The following is a 17,712-nucleotide window of genomic DNA, read 5'->3' as shown; positions in this document are numbered from 1 at the left end:
ACGAAAGACCAGGACAAAGGAACAAGATGAACATAATGTTCTCGGTGAGTGAGTAGCAAAGCAGTCATGGAGCTCCATGCCAAGAGCAAGAGGAAGCAGCCATACTTCTTCCCATTGTTCTGCCTACTCTGTCTAGCAATCACATTATACTAATTAATGAAGAGGTAAATAATCTGTTTCTATATGGAATAGTTCAGGGGCAAATTATTAATACAGAAAATGGCTTCTTGGTTTTCTGCTATACAAGTATATGATTTAATGTACACTGGCCTGTTCTCATTTTCCTGTATTTCAATAAATTTTTCTGTTACTATATCTTTACAAGGGACATCAATGGCTTAGCGTAAATGATAGAACATTTACATATATGTCTTTACCAGCATCCCTTAGGAAAAGATGGTAACTAAAAAATAAAACTCTTATAAAAACTATTAGTAGTAAAACCTTTAACATTTCAATTAATACAATGGTTATCAAGAAGAAATCCAATGTTTCAATAGAAAAACGGTCAAGTTTATGGACAAACTACCAATAAGCACATAAAAAAGAAGCTCAACTTCACTCATAAGTAAATAAATTGATTAAAACAATGAAATACTATTTTCTTCCTACTATACTGACAATAAGGAAAAATTCTGCTAAAATCCAACATTGATAAGGATACAAGGAAATGGGAATTCTCACAAAATGTAGCTGGGAGGTTAAGTCAGAACAACCATTGTCAAAGGCAATTTGAAAAATCATGTGGTACCCCTATACCTCATTTATAATCTCTCTACTATTGAGTAGAGAAAGATGAAGCTTTACTACAGCTTTAAAAATATATACTGTTTTAAAAGACTAATGTTTTACAGAAGACTTTACGAGGAGAAAATTTAAAGGTCCATCAGAGGTCACGCTAAAGAAAATATGGTAACGAATGAACTTACCTTAAATCTACATGTTTGATATGGCTCATCCTATTCAGCAACCCGAGGTTTAGGACTTCTAGTTGATTTCCTGCCATAACCACTTTATCTAACATACTGAGTTTCTCATAAACCTCAGGAATTTGACTAAAGTTGTTGAAGGAAATTCCCAGGGAGGAAAGCTGTTGCAGATTTCCCAGTTCTTCAGGCAAAGTAGTCAGAAAATTGCCATCAAGACAGAGAGTTTGAAGACTGTAAGAAGAAAACAAAACAAGTCTACTTTATGAAAGGTTTTAATTGGAATGGCTAGAATTAGAATTATGGATTCTAATTTATGTTACTAATTTATTAGGAATTCAATAAATGATAAAACATCTTAAGTCTATCTATAGAGACTTATTAATAAGTCTGTATATTGGACATGGATAGTCCTGCCAACATCAAAAATAGTTAGAGCCTCTGCTGTTGAAACTGAGGGACTAGTCACTGCTGTAGGCAAGTAACTGCTACTGACTAGAATCATCATAATTACAGGATTTATTTCACTGCAAGAGCCCATGGCACTACCCTCATTCCAAATGCCAAACAAGTTCCATATTCTGTAAGGCAAAAGATGAATCTAGTAAAAGTCAGATACTTACTTTAGTAGATTGCCAATCTGACTTGGCAGGTCGTGAAATCCATTACAGGAAAGGTTTAGCTCAGTCAGGGTAGAAATCTCGCATAACAATACAGGAAACAACCCAAGTTTATTATGGGACAAGTTCAGGCCCTTCAGCTGAGAAAATCTAAAAAGCAAACACACAAATTATAATATTGAATGAAAAAGCAATCTGTTTTAAATGTCCATCATAGAGTATGTTCCACAAATATTTATTGAGCATTGGCTACATGCCAAACATTGTGTACAGCAGATACGCAGATGACTAACACTCAGTCCATGCTATCAAGGAAACTGGGTCTAGTGAGATGGGAGTTCTTCTCTTTTACCCTTTAAGAGGCAGAAAATCTTGAAGCTAAGCTTATGCTGGTACAATTATTTTGTATCAAGTCATATTGATATGCTTGAAATCTTTTCCTTTATTAAATTTCTACATGCAATATACAAAAGCCTTGCAGCAATTAATCAATTCATGGACACAGGAATAGCTAACAAATATGCAGCTCAAATCCCATTATAAGCAACGTTTTTCATATTTGAAATTACGTTGGCTCAAATGTGACTTGAAATGAATGGACCACTTAGAGCTTAAAAATATGTATGTAATATGGACTTTTACTGTAATATGATCTGACATACATTTTTAATAATTTCTAGTGCTTCTATTTTGTTCATACAAGTAAATGTATCTATACTGCCTTAGCCAGAAATTGGATCCATAGGAGTCACTTTGGTAATTCTACTTAGAAGTATTATACTTTGTTACCATGCTAGTACAAGATGGTATGGCTGAGGTGGTGTTCTCCATAATGATCTGTACCACCTGCTTCTAGATTTGAATCCCTGGTACCTCACTCTAATGGTCCTCTTTCCAATTTTTGTTTTTTTTGAAATGTGTTTTTCCAGGACCCATCAGCTCCAAGTCAAGTAGTAGTTGTTTCAATCTAGTTATGGAGGATGCAGCTCACACTTGCCCATGCAGGGATTGAACCATCAACCCTGGTGTTATGAGCATCGTGCTCTAACCAACTGAGCAACCGGCCGCCCCCTTTTCAAATTTTTAACTCTTGATTTCTAATTGTCCTGATCTTGAGTACTGATTGTTCCTTTGGCTTGGTGCCTTGACTTCAGAATTCCTAACCCTGCCCTCAAACTCGATTAACCTTATTTTCATAGCAACTCAAAAGGAAATGTTAGAAACCCACTTCCTTAAAATTACAGCTTTTTATTTTTACATACCAATATTATTAAAATAATAATTATCTCATTACTATAGTCTTATACTTGAAAAACATTGTAAAACATATCAGATAATTTTCTGAAAATTATACTAGAAATGTAAGTTATTGAGGAAATGTGTAAAAAGTCACTTCAATGTGTATTATCTTTTTAATCACCATGTAATTTGAATGCTTTTATTTCCGATTTCTCCCCTCCCCAAAAAAAGCCCAGATGATTCCTTAACACCATATACTTATTCACTTCCATCCATTTTTAAAGGAAGGAGGGAGGGGTCATGGATGGAAGTTGGGAATGGGGACTAAATTCTAACAAAGGAAATAGAAAAATATATGGGTCATAGTCCCTTAGGAGTGGAATGGTTTCTCTATTAGAAGAAAGAGGTTTCATAGCTAATACAAGACTCAAGAGGTCACAGTAGCAGGTACAAAAGAAAGATAAAAGCCCTATTTCCGTCATTTATGCTAGATACTTTTGATTCAAAACCTTCCATAAACCGAATCTCTCAATTTACTGTGGCTACAGAACATGCATCGCTGTCAACAACTTATATAAAAAGATTGTCCAGATCAATGGCAGCTCAATGTTGCCTCTGTAACAGAAATTTTGCATCTCTCTTCTATTTTATAGAGGGAGAATGGAGAGTGGAAAAATTATGTAAATAAAAACTTTTGCTTCCTCTTCAAAATGGTGGGGAAATTTTCGAATATATAGATGATCGTGAGCAGGCTCACTTCCAGTATAAAGCACTAAGATACTGATTACGATTCAGTTTTAAGACGTTCCCGGAAGCCTATTCTCCACATACTTATAGAGAGTGTCAAGGCCCCCTGGTCTTTCTAATTGCATGAAGTTGTGGCGCAGGTTGAGGTAGGTGATATCTTGACTGTAGAAGAGATGCTCAGGAACCTCCTCAAGGCTGTAACAGGACAGATCAACAGTACTGATGCGCTGGGACACCACCTGAAGGAGGTCAAAGAGAAGAGTCATCTCAGCCAGGACGGTACGCTCTCACCCAGCAGAGTGTGAAATGGCATTTACACAAAAAGGCACAGGCTAAGAAGATCTGAGGGAAAAAAAGGTAATGAAATCCAACTATTCCGTTATAAAAACAAGTTAATTTTTACTCTCCCCCAAAACCATTAGCTTCTAGGAAAACCCGAAGGTATGCAGTCAAGTATCTATAAGCAAAGGATAAAAAAAATATAAATCATTAAGATGGAAAACTAACATTTCATACTATAAGTAAAGTTAAGATGATTCAAAACAACTACAAAACTTCGAAAAGCAGTGTGATATTGGGAGACATGGCCTTCTGTAGCCACATGGGCTCTGCTACTTACTAGTGCAGTTTCATCTGTTGTGAGGATAAAATTAAATAATCAAGCAAACAGCACACTGCTTAGCATACAAAAGATGCTCAAAAAATATGAACTTCTCAGGACAGAAGAATGAAATAGCTACTAAAAATTGAAACTAATTTTATTCCGAGCAGATTTTATTACCACCACAATATAAGTACTGAAAATTCAATAAAATCAAAACAAGGTTTATAATTCTATAATAATATGCTAATAAAACATGGATTCAGAAAATGAGTCTTAGAAAAAACCAACAAAATATCACTGGAAAAGTCAGTCATGTTTTGATGACAGGTCATTATACTGAAAAAATCCTTCATGCAACTATTTAGCTTCACAAAGAAAAATGTGTTAAAATTCTGTGAAGATAGCTAAGAGAACAAGAGAATTTGGAAACTGTAATACAATTTTAGAGCATTTCATTGTTCCAAGATAGAAAAGCAGAAATTATGCAGAAAAGTTAATCACCCTCAGTATACAGGAATAATGGTTTGTGATGAGGAATAATAATGTCCCATCAGTAAGTTCAAATCTGGTCATTCATCAAAGCTGTTCTAAATATATACAGACCAAGAAGCATTAGGCTACCAGTTAGGGAATGGCTCCATCGATCACTGACTACTATGGTCGAGGAAGTCATTTGAATCTCATTCCTTCAAGGCTCTACCCTCCTCACAGAGATAGTACAGAGGTAAATGCACCTGGAAACACCTTTGAAAGCATTTAATACTATGGAAATATAAATAATAAGGACCTGGTGGAATTCCATGATTTCATTCATTATATACTAGAAAGGCCTAGAATAAAATGCCTAAGAATTATAATTTGTTCTTTTGGGAGTTAGTTTCAAAATACATTTCTATTGGGCTTCTACATTCTCATCCTCACATCATGACGTTTGGCAGCTTCTCACCTTGGACGCCTGCCGTTGCCATCTCTGGTACTCAGTCAAAGTCTCAAAGCTGACATGATAGGTCTGAGCTTGGGCTCCAGCTGAGCTGAATGCAAGAGAGTACTGCCGTCGCTTCACTTCTTCTACCTAAAGAAGAGGAGGAAAGAAAACCAGAACCAAAAAAAAAAAAAAAAAAAAAAATCCTAGTCCAAAAGCAAAGGACAATAACTGAATTTTTAAAAACAGGCAAAGAATTTGAATAGGTATTTCTCCCAAAAAAGCTACGAGAAATGCCATAACCACATGAAATGCCAGTAAGCACATAAAATGTCATTAATTTGCATTTGCAAATCAAAACCATGAGATACCATGTCTCATCCACTAGGATGGTTAATATAAAAACACAGATAATAAGTGTTGGTTAACAAGTATAGCAAGGATGTGGAGACACTGGAACCCTCATACACTGCTGGTGGGAATGTAAAATGGTGCAGCCACTTTAGGAAATAGTCTGGCAGTTCCTCAAAAGGTTAAACATAGTAACCATGTGACCCCGCAATTCCACTACTAGATATAGACCCAAGAGAACTGAACATATATCCACACAAAAACGTACAGCAGCATTATTCGTAACAGCCAAAAGGTGGAAACGACCTAAATGTCCATCAACAGGTAAATATATAAACAAAATGTGGTCTAGCCATGTAATAGACTATTATTCAGCCATAAACAGGAATAAAATATTGATACATACTACAACATGTATGAACCTTGAAAACATTATGCTAAGTGAAAAAAGCTCGTCATAAATAACCATATACTACAGAATTCCATTTATTTGAAATGTCCAGAATCAGCAACTCTGTAGAGATAGAAAGTAGATTAGTAGGTGACTAGGGATGGGGGAAAAATGGGGAAATGGCGGCCAAGGAGTGCGGGTTTTTTTTTTTCAGGGTCATGAAAATATTCTAAAATTGATTGTGGTGACAGTTGCACAACTCTGTGAATATACTAAAAGCCATTGAATAGTACACTTTAAATGGGTAAATTGAATGGTATATTAATTATATCTTCACAAAGCTGTTTAGAAAAAGCAAAAGAATACTTATGTAACAAGTATGTTGAAGGAGTAGGACTCAAAGGACATAATTATAAGTAAATTTATTTATTACTCTTTAAGTCATGAATGGCTTCAATTTGATAATTTATTTGTTGAATGAATGCATTCTACTATTCGGAGTGCTGGGGACACAGCAGGGTAAATAAAAAACAAAGCCCCTGCTCGCAATGGTGTTTATATTTGAGAGGGGACTAACACTCTAACACCAAAACTGTGACATGCTGTAGCATAATATAATATATAAATGAGTAATATGAAGAAAAATAAAGCAGGGTAAGGGGCTTGGAGGGGAACAGGGTGGGTGGTGTGAATGATGAATAGGGCAGCCCAGGAAGGTGACATGTGAACAAAGACCTTCAGGGGACGGGTCAGGCAGCAAGGAGTGGAAGTCTTCTAGGGGAGGAGCCTTCCGGACACAGCAGCAGCCAAGTACAAGTCCCTGTGCTAACTAGAATTTGTCCTGTGCTTCAGAACAGAAAGAGTCTCCAGAACAGGCCCACGTGATACAAGGCAAAGTTTCCACCTCATAGGTTAGACTGCTCCAACCATTTCCAACACTGGGCCACAATGGAGGTAGCTGCCTACCTGCAAGGGGTGCCCTGGCCTATTTAGACTCACCTCCTTTCTTACTTACTAGGTGGGCTAGATGCCATTTCTGACTCCCTCCCGAGTTTAAGTAGAGAGGGAGGAAGGACAGGAAGATATAAGCCCAAAGGTTATTAGAGACTAGCAGAGTTGTAAGCTGATTTCACAAAATCAGCCTAGCAGATTTTGAAGGGGATTTTAAAGCAGATTTCAGTGGATCCTTCTGAGGCTTCTTTGGATACCCCTCACGCCAATCCAACCAATGACGGCTTCTCACTTACAGATCACTTTACCTGGCTAATGCATGCTATTCTAGCAACTGACCATTTCTTCCTCAGACCCGAAGAAATCTGGTGGTCCATTTTCAGCCTGTGGTCTAGTGAAGGATGTCTGCCCCTCCAGGTAGCCCTACTGAACATGTTCTAAGAGAATCCACCCACCCACCCAATGGCTCGCTCTCTTTCAATTCCACCTGAGTCACAAACTAACAAACCTGAGGAGTACACAATGATCCCAATGCATGAGCTAGGCTCTGCTCTGTCACCAAAGCTGCTAGGGAGCCCATCTCTTGTCCTCAAGACTTCCTGGTCAGAAGGCAGGACACTAGTCCACTATGGCCCCCTTACTGCAGGAGACCTATATCAAGCTCTCTTGAGTCCTGTTGTAACCTCTTTCATAGGCTTGAGAAAAGAGGCAGAAACCTCCCATTCCCATTTGGGGCGGTGGTAGGGAATCACAGCACAACAACAGCTTTCTTCAAAGAAATTCTCCAAATCTAACAACCCAACCCATACAGCTTTGATGAGGATGAAGTCTTTTTATAGTTACGGAGCCATTTACATCTGTTTGACATCTCACTTTGGTATACATAGTTACTAAATCTTAATCTAGCATTAAAGCTGGAACTTCTAAGTTATACTCGTAAATCATTAGGTTTCTGGTGCCAAGCAAAGATTGAATCAAGTGGCAGAAATACAAAATACTTTAAGCAAAAAAGAATCATATTAAAAAGATCCAATAAGTTTAATATTCATAACTTTCAATTGTGATGCTCACCAACATGACCCTTTTGCTTACTAATAGATCACTGCAATTGAAATGAGTCTGTGTCAAAATAAAGGGTGTTACTGAAATGAAGAATAGATATTATTTTAGAATAATCTTTCCTTTTAAATATTTATTATTGATGTTGAAACGGAAAAAAAGAGAGTCATATAATGTCTAGTACTGAGAAAGGTTTGTAAATCTTCCACTGAAGTTCATTTGTCAATTTGTGTGAGTAATTATGTTAATTTTTGGATTATATATGTTGAGACTACATAGTAAAATATGTACAACTTCAGAATTATTAAATATTCATGGTAAAATATTAATTTCATCATTCTGTAGTGAGCTTCTTTATCCCTACTAGTGCTTCTGCATCAGTCTTTTTCGGGAGGTTAAGTTTTATTGAGGTATACTTTACATTAAATTTGTGGGTTTAAAAAAATTCACCGATTCTAAGTGCACAATTTGATGAGTTTTTATAAATGAATATATCTATACTCACCCCCCACTCCCAATTTCCCTTGTGCCTCCTTTTGTAATCAATCCCCTCCCCTCCATACCCTGGCAATAGTGATATTTTTCTATCACTACAGTTTTGTTTGGTCTTTTTTAAAATTTCATATAACTGGAATCATACAAAAAGGACTTTTGTACTTGACCTTGCACCTAGAATAATGCTTGTGTGATTCATCCTTGTTCTTGTATGTATCAGCAGTTCATTCCTTTTTATTGCTCAATAGTATTCCATGCATGGATATACCAAATCTGTTTATCAATTCACCAGTCAATGAACATTTGGGTTGTTTCCAGTTTGGGGCAATTGTGAATAAAGCTGGTATAAACATTCACTTAAAGTCTTTGTAAAGATTTTTGCTCATTTGTCAATACCTAGGAGAATTGCTGGGTAATCTGATTAAGCGTGTGTTTAACTTTTAAGAAATGAAAATAAAGGTTTCTAAAGTGACTGCACTCCCACCAGTGATGCACGCGTGTTCCAGTTGCTCCCCATCTTTGCAGTCTTTTGATTTAAGACATTCTAGTGGTGTGTAAACACCTCACTGTAATTTTAATTGCGTTTCTCCAATGACTAATGGTGTTGATAATCTTTTCATGTGTTTATTTGCCATCCGTATATCTTCTTTGGTAAAGAGTCTGTTCAAATCTTTAGCCCAATTTTTTATTAGGTTATTTGTCTTTTTATGACAGTGTTGTAAAAGTTCTTTATATATTCTGGACACAGTCTTTTGTTGCATATAAACTTTCATATAAATGTTTTGTATGATGTTAATATAACCATACCAATTTTCTTTTGATTGCTATTTGACTAGTGTAATTTTTCCATCATTTCACGTTCAACCTTCTAAATTTTAGGTGTGTCTCTTATAAATAGTAACTAGTAAGGTTTAAATAACAATATGCCTAAAAAATACAAATAAAACAATAAATAACAATCTGACAATTACAGTTATTGTGATTACTGATATATTTGGATTTATTTGTGATAATTTACCATCCTAATTATTTTGCTTTTTCATAACTCTTTTCCTGCCTTCTTTCAGCATTACAGAATATATTCTCCCTTTACTTTCAGTGGTTATCCTCAAAGCTTTTAAATTCACACTTGACAATTTTTCTACTAAAGTTTAAAGTTATTTGGTGTTTCTATCCTCTTATCCCAAGAATGTATCACACTTTACTTATTGAACACACTACCACTTCTTGTTCTGGGTAAGTTTAAGCTCTAGTAGTTTAAATTTATAATTAAAATATAATAAAATTTTAAACTTTTTACAATCAATAGTAAATTTACCACATTTTATCAATGTCTGTACTCACTGTTTCTTATATCTCATACTTTCCCTTTCAATTTACTTTCCTTTGTTCTATTTTTTTCTTTTGCTTTTTCGTTTTGGCAGGGGGTTGTTTTTAAAGAAGTACATCCTTCAGTAGTTATTTCAGTGAGAATATGTCAGCTCATCAGTCTGTGTGTGAAAATGTTTTATTTTGCCTTGACTCTTATAAGATAACTCGGCTGGCTATAAAACATATGTTACATATGTTGACATTTATTTTCTTTCAGCAATTTTGTAAATAGTCTTCTAGTACATATTGCTGATGAAAAAAAATGTTATCAATTCTTTGTAGGTAATCCTTTTCTCTCTGGAAACTTTTATGTTTTGCTCCTTGTCCTTCATGTTTGGCAATGTATCTAAGTGCAGATTTTTTTATTTATCCTACATAATACCCAATGTACTTTCAATCTGAACATAATTTGTCTTTACTTCTAGAAAAATTTCAACCATTATTTCTGCAGATATTACTTCTCTGTTCTTCTCTAGTCTCTTCTCTAAAACTCCTATTAATGTACTCCAGCATCTCCCTTAAGGGCTCTTTGTATTTTTTAACCTGTAAAATTCTACAGTATAGCAGTTAATTATATTCAGCTGTAAAACAGTGGCTTAAAAAAAACAGAGTGAGTCCATAACTGGTACAGCAGCTCCATAATCCCACCAGAGACCCAAGTGCCTTCTACTTTACAGATGACCACACTTAGCACATGCTGCTGTTACCAATTATCATATGACTGTTCCACCTCCAATACTGAGCAACTATGTTCCATAAAGGAAGAAAAAGAAGGGCATAGGGTCAACAAGCCATCCATGTCTGTCCATTTTAAAGGGCTTTCCCAAAAGTCCCACCTGGAAACTTTTAGCCATCACTAGCTGCAAAGGAGGTAGGAGAAATACAGTTTTTGATCTTGGTTCATACTGCGACCCTGAACAAAATTCTCTTCTATTAGTGAGGGAAGAGAAAGAATAGACAAGAATTACCTGAATGGAAGGTTCATTTTTTCTTTTTTTCTTGCCCTGTCTCCGCTTCCTCCCCACCAACCCCTCAACCTTGAGCTCACTCACTTTCTCCCTTTGGAGAAATTTTACGTACTTTCTTCACTGTGTCCTTCTTTCAGCTCCAGAACCCGGTATCATATTGGTAGTGGTGGGTTCCTGCCTCATGGCTGATACTGGAGTTATATACATTCACTCATTAAGCCAGGTCCCTCATCATAAACAAAGCACTTTTAGACCCAAATACTTACAGGAGCTGAACTCCTGGGCTGTCACAACCTTTCAGACACAGAGTCCAGTAGGTCCCCAGATTCAGACCTACTCATCACTTAAATTTCTATTCTATATTCCTAAGTGCAACTATGTCTTTTTTCTTTTTTTTTAAGGAGGGCGCAGCTCACAGTGGCCCATGTGGGGACTGAACCAGCAACTTTGGTGCTACCAGCACCATACTCTAACCAACTGAGCTAACTGGCCACCCCTCAACTATGTCTTTTTATATATTTATCTTTTTAATATATATATTTTATCTATATTGCTATATTGTGTATCTGGATCAGACTGGATGTCTCAAGGCATGAATTCATAGTCATTTTGTCAGGAGGTTCTCTTAAATTCAGACTGTTTAATGATATTTAAGATTCAAAATAAATAAAGTTGTATGTAGCTTCATATAAATATTGACATATCTGTTTCCAGTCATCTGTCATTCTGTTTGACTGACTTGCAACTGAACTCCTTTCCTATGACGGGGAATTCTCTAGAACAGATGCAAGAAATGGCTGCTGGGTAGGGGCTTCGGACCACCCCAGACTCTGAATTTTAGTCTGATGGGGGAAAAGAAGAACATGGAAAGAATCTATATTGGTGATGGATAATGGTAGCCACTTCTAGTTTCCAAAAGCAGCTTCTAGTGTTAGCATACTCTGCCTACTATTGGTGTTACCAGTAACAGCATCCAGTGGAGACAGGAGTATCTTCAAACAAAGGTTTCTGCAGCAGAATTAGGGCATGGATATCCTTTGGCCTTCCCAGAGTCTACGATGTAAATAACCCTGTTTTATGCTTAAATTAGCCTGAGTCAGTTTCTTTCATTCAAACCTAAGAATACTAAAAAATAAACTTTGTGATGTCATCATTAATGATGTTCATATTGGCTTCTTTAAAAAGATGTGAAAAAAGTTATGAAAAATATATGATATTTTTTTCAATTAAGATAGTCAAATGAAGAATAATTCACCTTTGTGAACCTTACCTTTCCCCCAACCAGAGGCAAAATGTGCATCTTTCCAGTTTGACAATCCTTCACTGAGGAAACGATGAGGCAGGTGCCACAGAGAACAACTAGGCGTTCGGCCCACTTATGCAGCTGGGTCTTCCCCTTGCGCACATTATAGATGCCAGAGAGAAGGATTCGATCCAGATGATCCATGTGGCATGGTTTTTCTGAAACGAAAACAGTATTTCAGAAGCCATCATTAAAGGAGGATAAAAACACAAAGGGAAAAGAAAGTACAATGTGTCAAATTTCAGCAACCTTGTTTACAGATTTAAGCAACGTTTAAGTATTATAAAATAAGATCTCAGTCCTAAAATGTTACCTGTTACTGAAGTTATATAATGGGAGTACTGTGAATTTTGGTCTAGAGAGCAAGATTTTATTTTGGACGCCATTGTTAACCCTTCTTCCAACAGCCGTGTCTCCCATGTATACACATAGAAAGGCAGTGTGGTAAAGTGGTTAAGATCATGGGCTTGGGAGCCAGACACTCAAACCTGTGTTTGAGTCCTTGTTCTCCCCCTTACTTTGTTTCTTTGAACCACTGAATCTTGCAGAGCTTGACTATCCTCTTTTATACAGTTTGGATCTTAATAGTTCTACCTACCTTCAGGGTAATAAAAAATTAAGATAATGAATGTAAAGTACTAAGCATAGTTTTAGGTATAAAAGGCATGGAATACATGACAGCCACTATTGTTGTGATTAGTCTATTCTGGAAGGAAGAAATTAATAACTATGGGAGTACTCTAGTTCTATACACAATCCCATCTTTCTGCTCCTTGTAAGAAAAAACTTATGACTGATATTTCAATCAACATCCCAATCATGGGGGCAGAAGTTAAATGTGCATGTAAGAGCTTCTCTTTCTTTCAGCCCCTCTCCCCAGTAGAAATATTTATAGACTGAGATATAGTGAACAAAACAACACATTATGACAGAAGAGATGTTCTTGGTTAAAGCACACAAAAACAGACAAGTAACTTAACTCTACACAGAAATGAACAGGAGCAGCAACAGTATGAGATGGTGCAAACAGCAACAAACTGGGAGTTGAGAAAACTGGGCTGTACTCAATATTTACATAATTGATTATTACATAGTTGAACTTTTGGCATCACTTTGCCCTGTTAACTATGTGTTTCCATATATAATATGAGGAAATGGGCTAGATTACTTCAAAGCTTTTCAACTTTGTATGTTAACACTAGATATATGGAGAGCCATTTCTCCTATTCTAGGCCAGTCCTTTCATCTATATTCTAAATTCCACCTTCCTCAGGGAGTTTGGTTCTTGTCTCTTCTCACTCTTCCAACTCCACCTTCCTTATTGTTTCTATCAGAGCTACAAAAGCACTCAAGTTTTCTCCCACTCCCTCTTAAGCTCAACTGTAGAAATCCTTTAGTTCAGTGATTCTCCAGTTTCTGTGTGTACAAGAATTATCTGAGTTAATTTAAAATGCAGAATACCAAGACCCACCCACAGAGAGTCTAATTCAGAGGGCCTGGAATGGAACACAGGAAAATGTATCTTTAACAAGTATCCCAGGTAATTTAAATACAGAAAGACCACAACCATATTTGAGAAACTCCATAAATTTACCCTATTAAGGCTCTTTTTTTCTTATTTGTGTTTCTGTATTAGTATCTCTGTTACTTCACCTATTTACTCAGTTTACTTCAATCTGGCTTCCACCCCCACCCCAAACTGCATGATTCATAGGTTGATAATGGCCTTCAAATTTCTGTCTCCTACCTCAATCTTCCCTTAGTTCTGATCTCATATATCCAATTGCTTGCTAGACATGTCCAACAGATGTCCCCATTCACCTCAAATTTACAAATTTAAAACCAAACCAGTATCAGACTGGAAAGAATGAAGTAACCTGTATTTGCAAATGATCTTGTATACAGAAAACCCTAAGTAAGTCACAAAAAGGACTATTATAACTAATAAATGAGTTCAGCAAGATTGCAGGATACAGATTTTTTTTTAAAATCAAGAGTATTTCTATGCAATAGGCATAAACAATTCAAAAGTGAAATTAAGAAATCAATTGCATTTACAGTAACATCAAAAAGAATAAAATGAAGGTAATGCAAAACTTTTACAGTGAAAACTACAAAATGTAGTTGAAAGAAATGAAAGAAGACCTAAATAAATGGAAAGATGCCCAGTGTTCACGAGTTGGGAAACTTAATATTGTTAAGATGGTGAAACTCCCCAAATTGATTTACAGATTCAGTGCAATTCCTATTAAAATTTCAGCTGCCTTCATGGCAGACATTGACAAACTGATCATAAAATTCATATAGAAATGTAATGGAGTCAGAATAGCCAAAAAATCTTGAAAAAGAACTCACATTCCTCAATTTCAAAACTTACCACCAAGAGTTGGCACATGAAGTAGTGACATAAGGATAGACATAGAGTAATGGAATAGAATTGAGAATTTGCAAATAAATCCCTACATTTATGGACAACTGATTTTTACAAGAGCGCCAAGATAACTCCATGGGGAGAAAATAGTCTTGTCAACAAATGGTGCTGGGACAACTGGATATCCACATGCAAAAGAAAGAATTGGATGCCTAACGTCACATCATAGACAAAAATTAACTCAAAATGGATCATACACCTAAACGTAAAAAATAAAACTACAAAATTTTTGCAAGAAAACACAGGAATAAATTTTGTGACCATAGATTAGGCAATGGTTTCTTAGATATTGACACAAAAAACACAAGTGACAAAAAAAATACATAAAGTGGACTTCATCAATAAAAACTGTTGTAGTTCAACAGATACCATCAAGGAAATGAAAAGATGACTCACAAAATAGGAAAGACTATTGGCAAATCATATATCTGATAAGGGATTTGTATCCAGAATAAATAAAGAACTGTCACAATTCAGCAATAAAAAGATAATTCAATTAAATAATGGGCAAAGGATTTGAATAGATATTTCTCCAAAGAAGATATGCCAAAGGCCAACAAGCACATGAAAAGATGCTCAACTTCATTACTTATTAGATAAATGCAAATCAAAACTACAATAACATACCAGTTTATACCCAATGGGATGACTATAATCAAAAAAGATAAACAAGTGTTGGTAAGGATGTAAATAATTTGGAACCCTCATACATTGCTAGTGGGATTATATATGGTGCAGCCACTTTGGAAAACAGTCTGACAGTTCCTCAAAAGATTAAATATAGAGTTACCACATAATCCAATAATTCCACTATGTCTAGACCCAAGAGAACTGAAAATATATATCCACACAAAAACTTGTATATGAATGTTCATAACAGCCAGCTTTTATAATAGCCAAAAAGCAGAAACAATCCAAATGTCCATCAACTGATGAATGCATAAACAAAATGCGGTCTGTCCATACAATGGAATATCATTCAGCCATAAAAATACATGAAGTGCTGATACGGGCTACACCATGAATAAACCTTGAAAACATTCTGTTAAATAAAAGAAGCCAGCTACAAAAAGCCAAGTATGTATATATGTGATTCCATGTTTACGAATTATTTAGAATAGGCAAATCTGTAAAGACAGAAAGGAGATTCGCAGTTGCCAGGTGCTACGGGAGTGGGGAACGGGGAATGACTACTCATCGATATGAGGTCTCGTTTTATGGTGGTGAAAACATTCTAAAATTAATAGTGGTGATGGTTGCACAACTCTCTGCAGATATTAAAAAGCACTGAATTGTACAATTTTTAAAAGGTGAATTTTATGGTATATAAGTTCTATCTCAATAAAGCTGTTTTGTTTCTTTTTAATCTCATTCTTTTCCCCAAACCTGCCATTGTTTCTAGAGTCCCCATCCTGTTTAACAACATCCCCTAAAACAAAGTTGGCTAAGTTATATAAAAACAGGACTTCTTATAGTTTACCATGCTTCTTAATTGCGTAACAGTTTCCTTTAAAGTTTACATGAAACAGATGTTAAATCAATTGATGTATATATAATTCATTGAGTTTCTTTTTCTTGGCCTTATGTCTTTATATATTTTAGTACATAGAAAACTCATAAATCTATCCACCAGCACTCTCAGAAGGGAACATTCAATTTTGTTTTAGAAGTTATTTATGTAAGAAATATTAATGACATGTTGTTTTATTATTAATTTTGGAGTGTTTGTAGATATCCAGAATGCCTCAAATCTCTGATCTTCTGAAAGTGATAAAAAATAAAATAAGGAAAAGAATAAGTATTTGGAATGTCTAATAGTTCTAATTAAGAACTAGATTTCCAATCTCAAAAGCCAAAATTATTAGTGGAAAATTAGAGATAATTTTAATATCATTGTATATTTATACTTTCAAATGTTCTATAAAGAAAATGGATTGCTTTTATAATTAAAAAAATTATAAAAAGAGAATCAAGGGCAACTCTATAGCTATGACTACCTCTATAATCTCTAAATATCATTTTTCATTAAAATGAACCATGAGCCCTTAAAAAATGATCTATTCCTACTCTGACTCAGACAACGAAAAGAATAGCTTAGGACATTTTGTTGTGCAAGAACTTAATGGAAAATCCAGAATGCTATCAAAGACTACTGGAGTCATGTTGGAAGGACATACGAGTAGAAGCCAAATGGAAAGAGCTCCCCACTAACTGAGATGGAACAAATTGAGCATCAAAAAGAACAATGTCTGTAATGAGTTGTAACAAATATATACAAGCCCATGAGATCATGATGATACTCAAAACAAACAGAGAAAGAATAAAAAATGAAGTCATACAAATAGACCGTGAATAGAAATTGAAAGGCAAAACAATAAAGCTTCTAGAAAATAATAAAGGAAAAGTGTTAAGTTGGACTATATTAAAATGAAGTACTTCTTTTAATTACAACATACCATTAAGATTCTGGCTCTGAGTAAGATAGAAAAAGCACACTCCACCCTATCTTCTCCCACTGAATGCGCCTATAAAACTTAGATAGAATACACAGAGAAGTTATATGAGGACCCTGAAAAATAAATAGTAGCAGGCAGATTAGGGAAGAAAAACAGAATTTGAAATATGACCTAATCAGTGGTGAGTTTTTTTCTTCCTCTCATATGCTCCAGCCAGGACTCAAGAAAGCGCAAAACCCAGATATGGGCATTGGTGTGGACAGAGAGCTCTAGGAGTAGCCCTCAAGTTCTGTCTTGAGGAGAGATCTATCTTAGGAAAGAGGTCTCCTAACACTCAGAGAAAGTGGGGGAAATTCCTCATTTTGCCTACTTTTCTTCATTTTCTCAAGTTCCAGCCCCAGGAGTGGCTGCAAGGGCGGGGTACACAGACACCTGAAATTCTGAGGGGGGTGATGTTCCCTCTCTGATTGGAAGATCTGCAGTCCCGAGAGAGAGGGGTGAAACCTGCTTGCATTTTCTGTCTTCTGCCACTGGGCCATGGAGTGTGGGTGTAATTGTGGAAAGTACCCAATAGGGTAGATTAAATAAAGCCCCAGGATATTACAAAGAGGAAGGAGCTATGGAAAATGACCCCATAAAGTTCTCTATGAACTCCTGAGCTCAACCTTGAGGTACACAAGCGTGAATGTAATCCTAAAAAGCATGTCAAAAACTCTGAAAACTGAACTAAAGGATAGAACCAGAGGGAAAGAAGAAAGAGTGCAATGCTAAAAAATTATTTGAAGAAATAACAGATGAAAACCACCCAAGTGAAAGACAAACTTACAGATTCAAGAAGTTCAGTGAACTGCAAACAGGATAAATCTAAAGAAATTCAA

At 35.8% G+C, this 17,712-nt stretch overlaps 1 protein-coding gene across 3 annotated transcripts in view; it reads right to left on the bottom strand.

The window, feature by feature from the left end:
• The window catches only part of PHLPP2 (PH domain and leucine rich repeat protein phosphatase 2), a 64,309-nt gene that overhangs the window by 22,313 nt on the left and 24,284 nt on the right, over positions 1 to 17,712 (bottom strand). For all 3 annotated transcript variants that reach the window (XM_033127438.1, XM_033127440.1, XM_033127439.1), the window contains exons 4-8: positions 11,915 to 12,105; positions 5,083 to 5,208; positions 3,617 to 3,771; positions 1,550 to 1,696; positions 930 to 1,160 (exon numbers count right to left, since the gene is read on the bottom strand). In XM_033127438.1, the coding sequence (XP_032983329.1) occupies positions 930 to 1,160; positions 1,550 to 1,696; positions 3,617 to 3,771; positions 5,083 to 5,208; positions 11,915 to 12,105 (850 nt within the window). The remainder of the gene's footprint in view (positions 1 to 929; positions 1,161 to 1,549; positions 1,697 to 3,616; positions 3,772 to 5,082; positions 5,209 to 11,914; positions 12,106 to 17,712) is intronic.

This window comes from Rhinolophus ferrumequinum, chromosome 15, assembly GCF_004115265.2.
Source record: "Rhinolophus ferrumequinum isolate MPI-CBG mRhiFer1 chromosome 15, mRhiFer1_v1.p, whole genome shotgun sequence".
Taxonomy (NCBI): Eukaryota; Metazoa; Chordata; class Mammalia; order Chiroptera; family Rhinolophidae; genus Rhinolophus; species Rhinolophus ferrumequinum.
The sequence above is the reverse complement of the archived record's forward strand: the minus strand, read 5'-3'. Positions and strand labels throughout refer to the sequence as shown.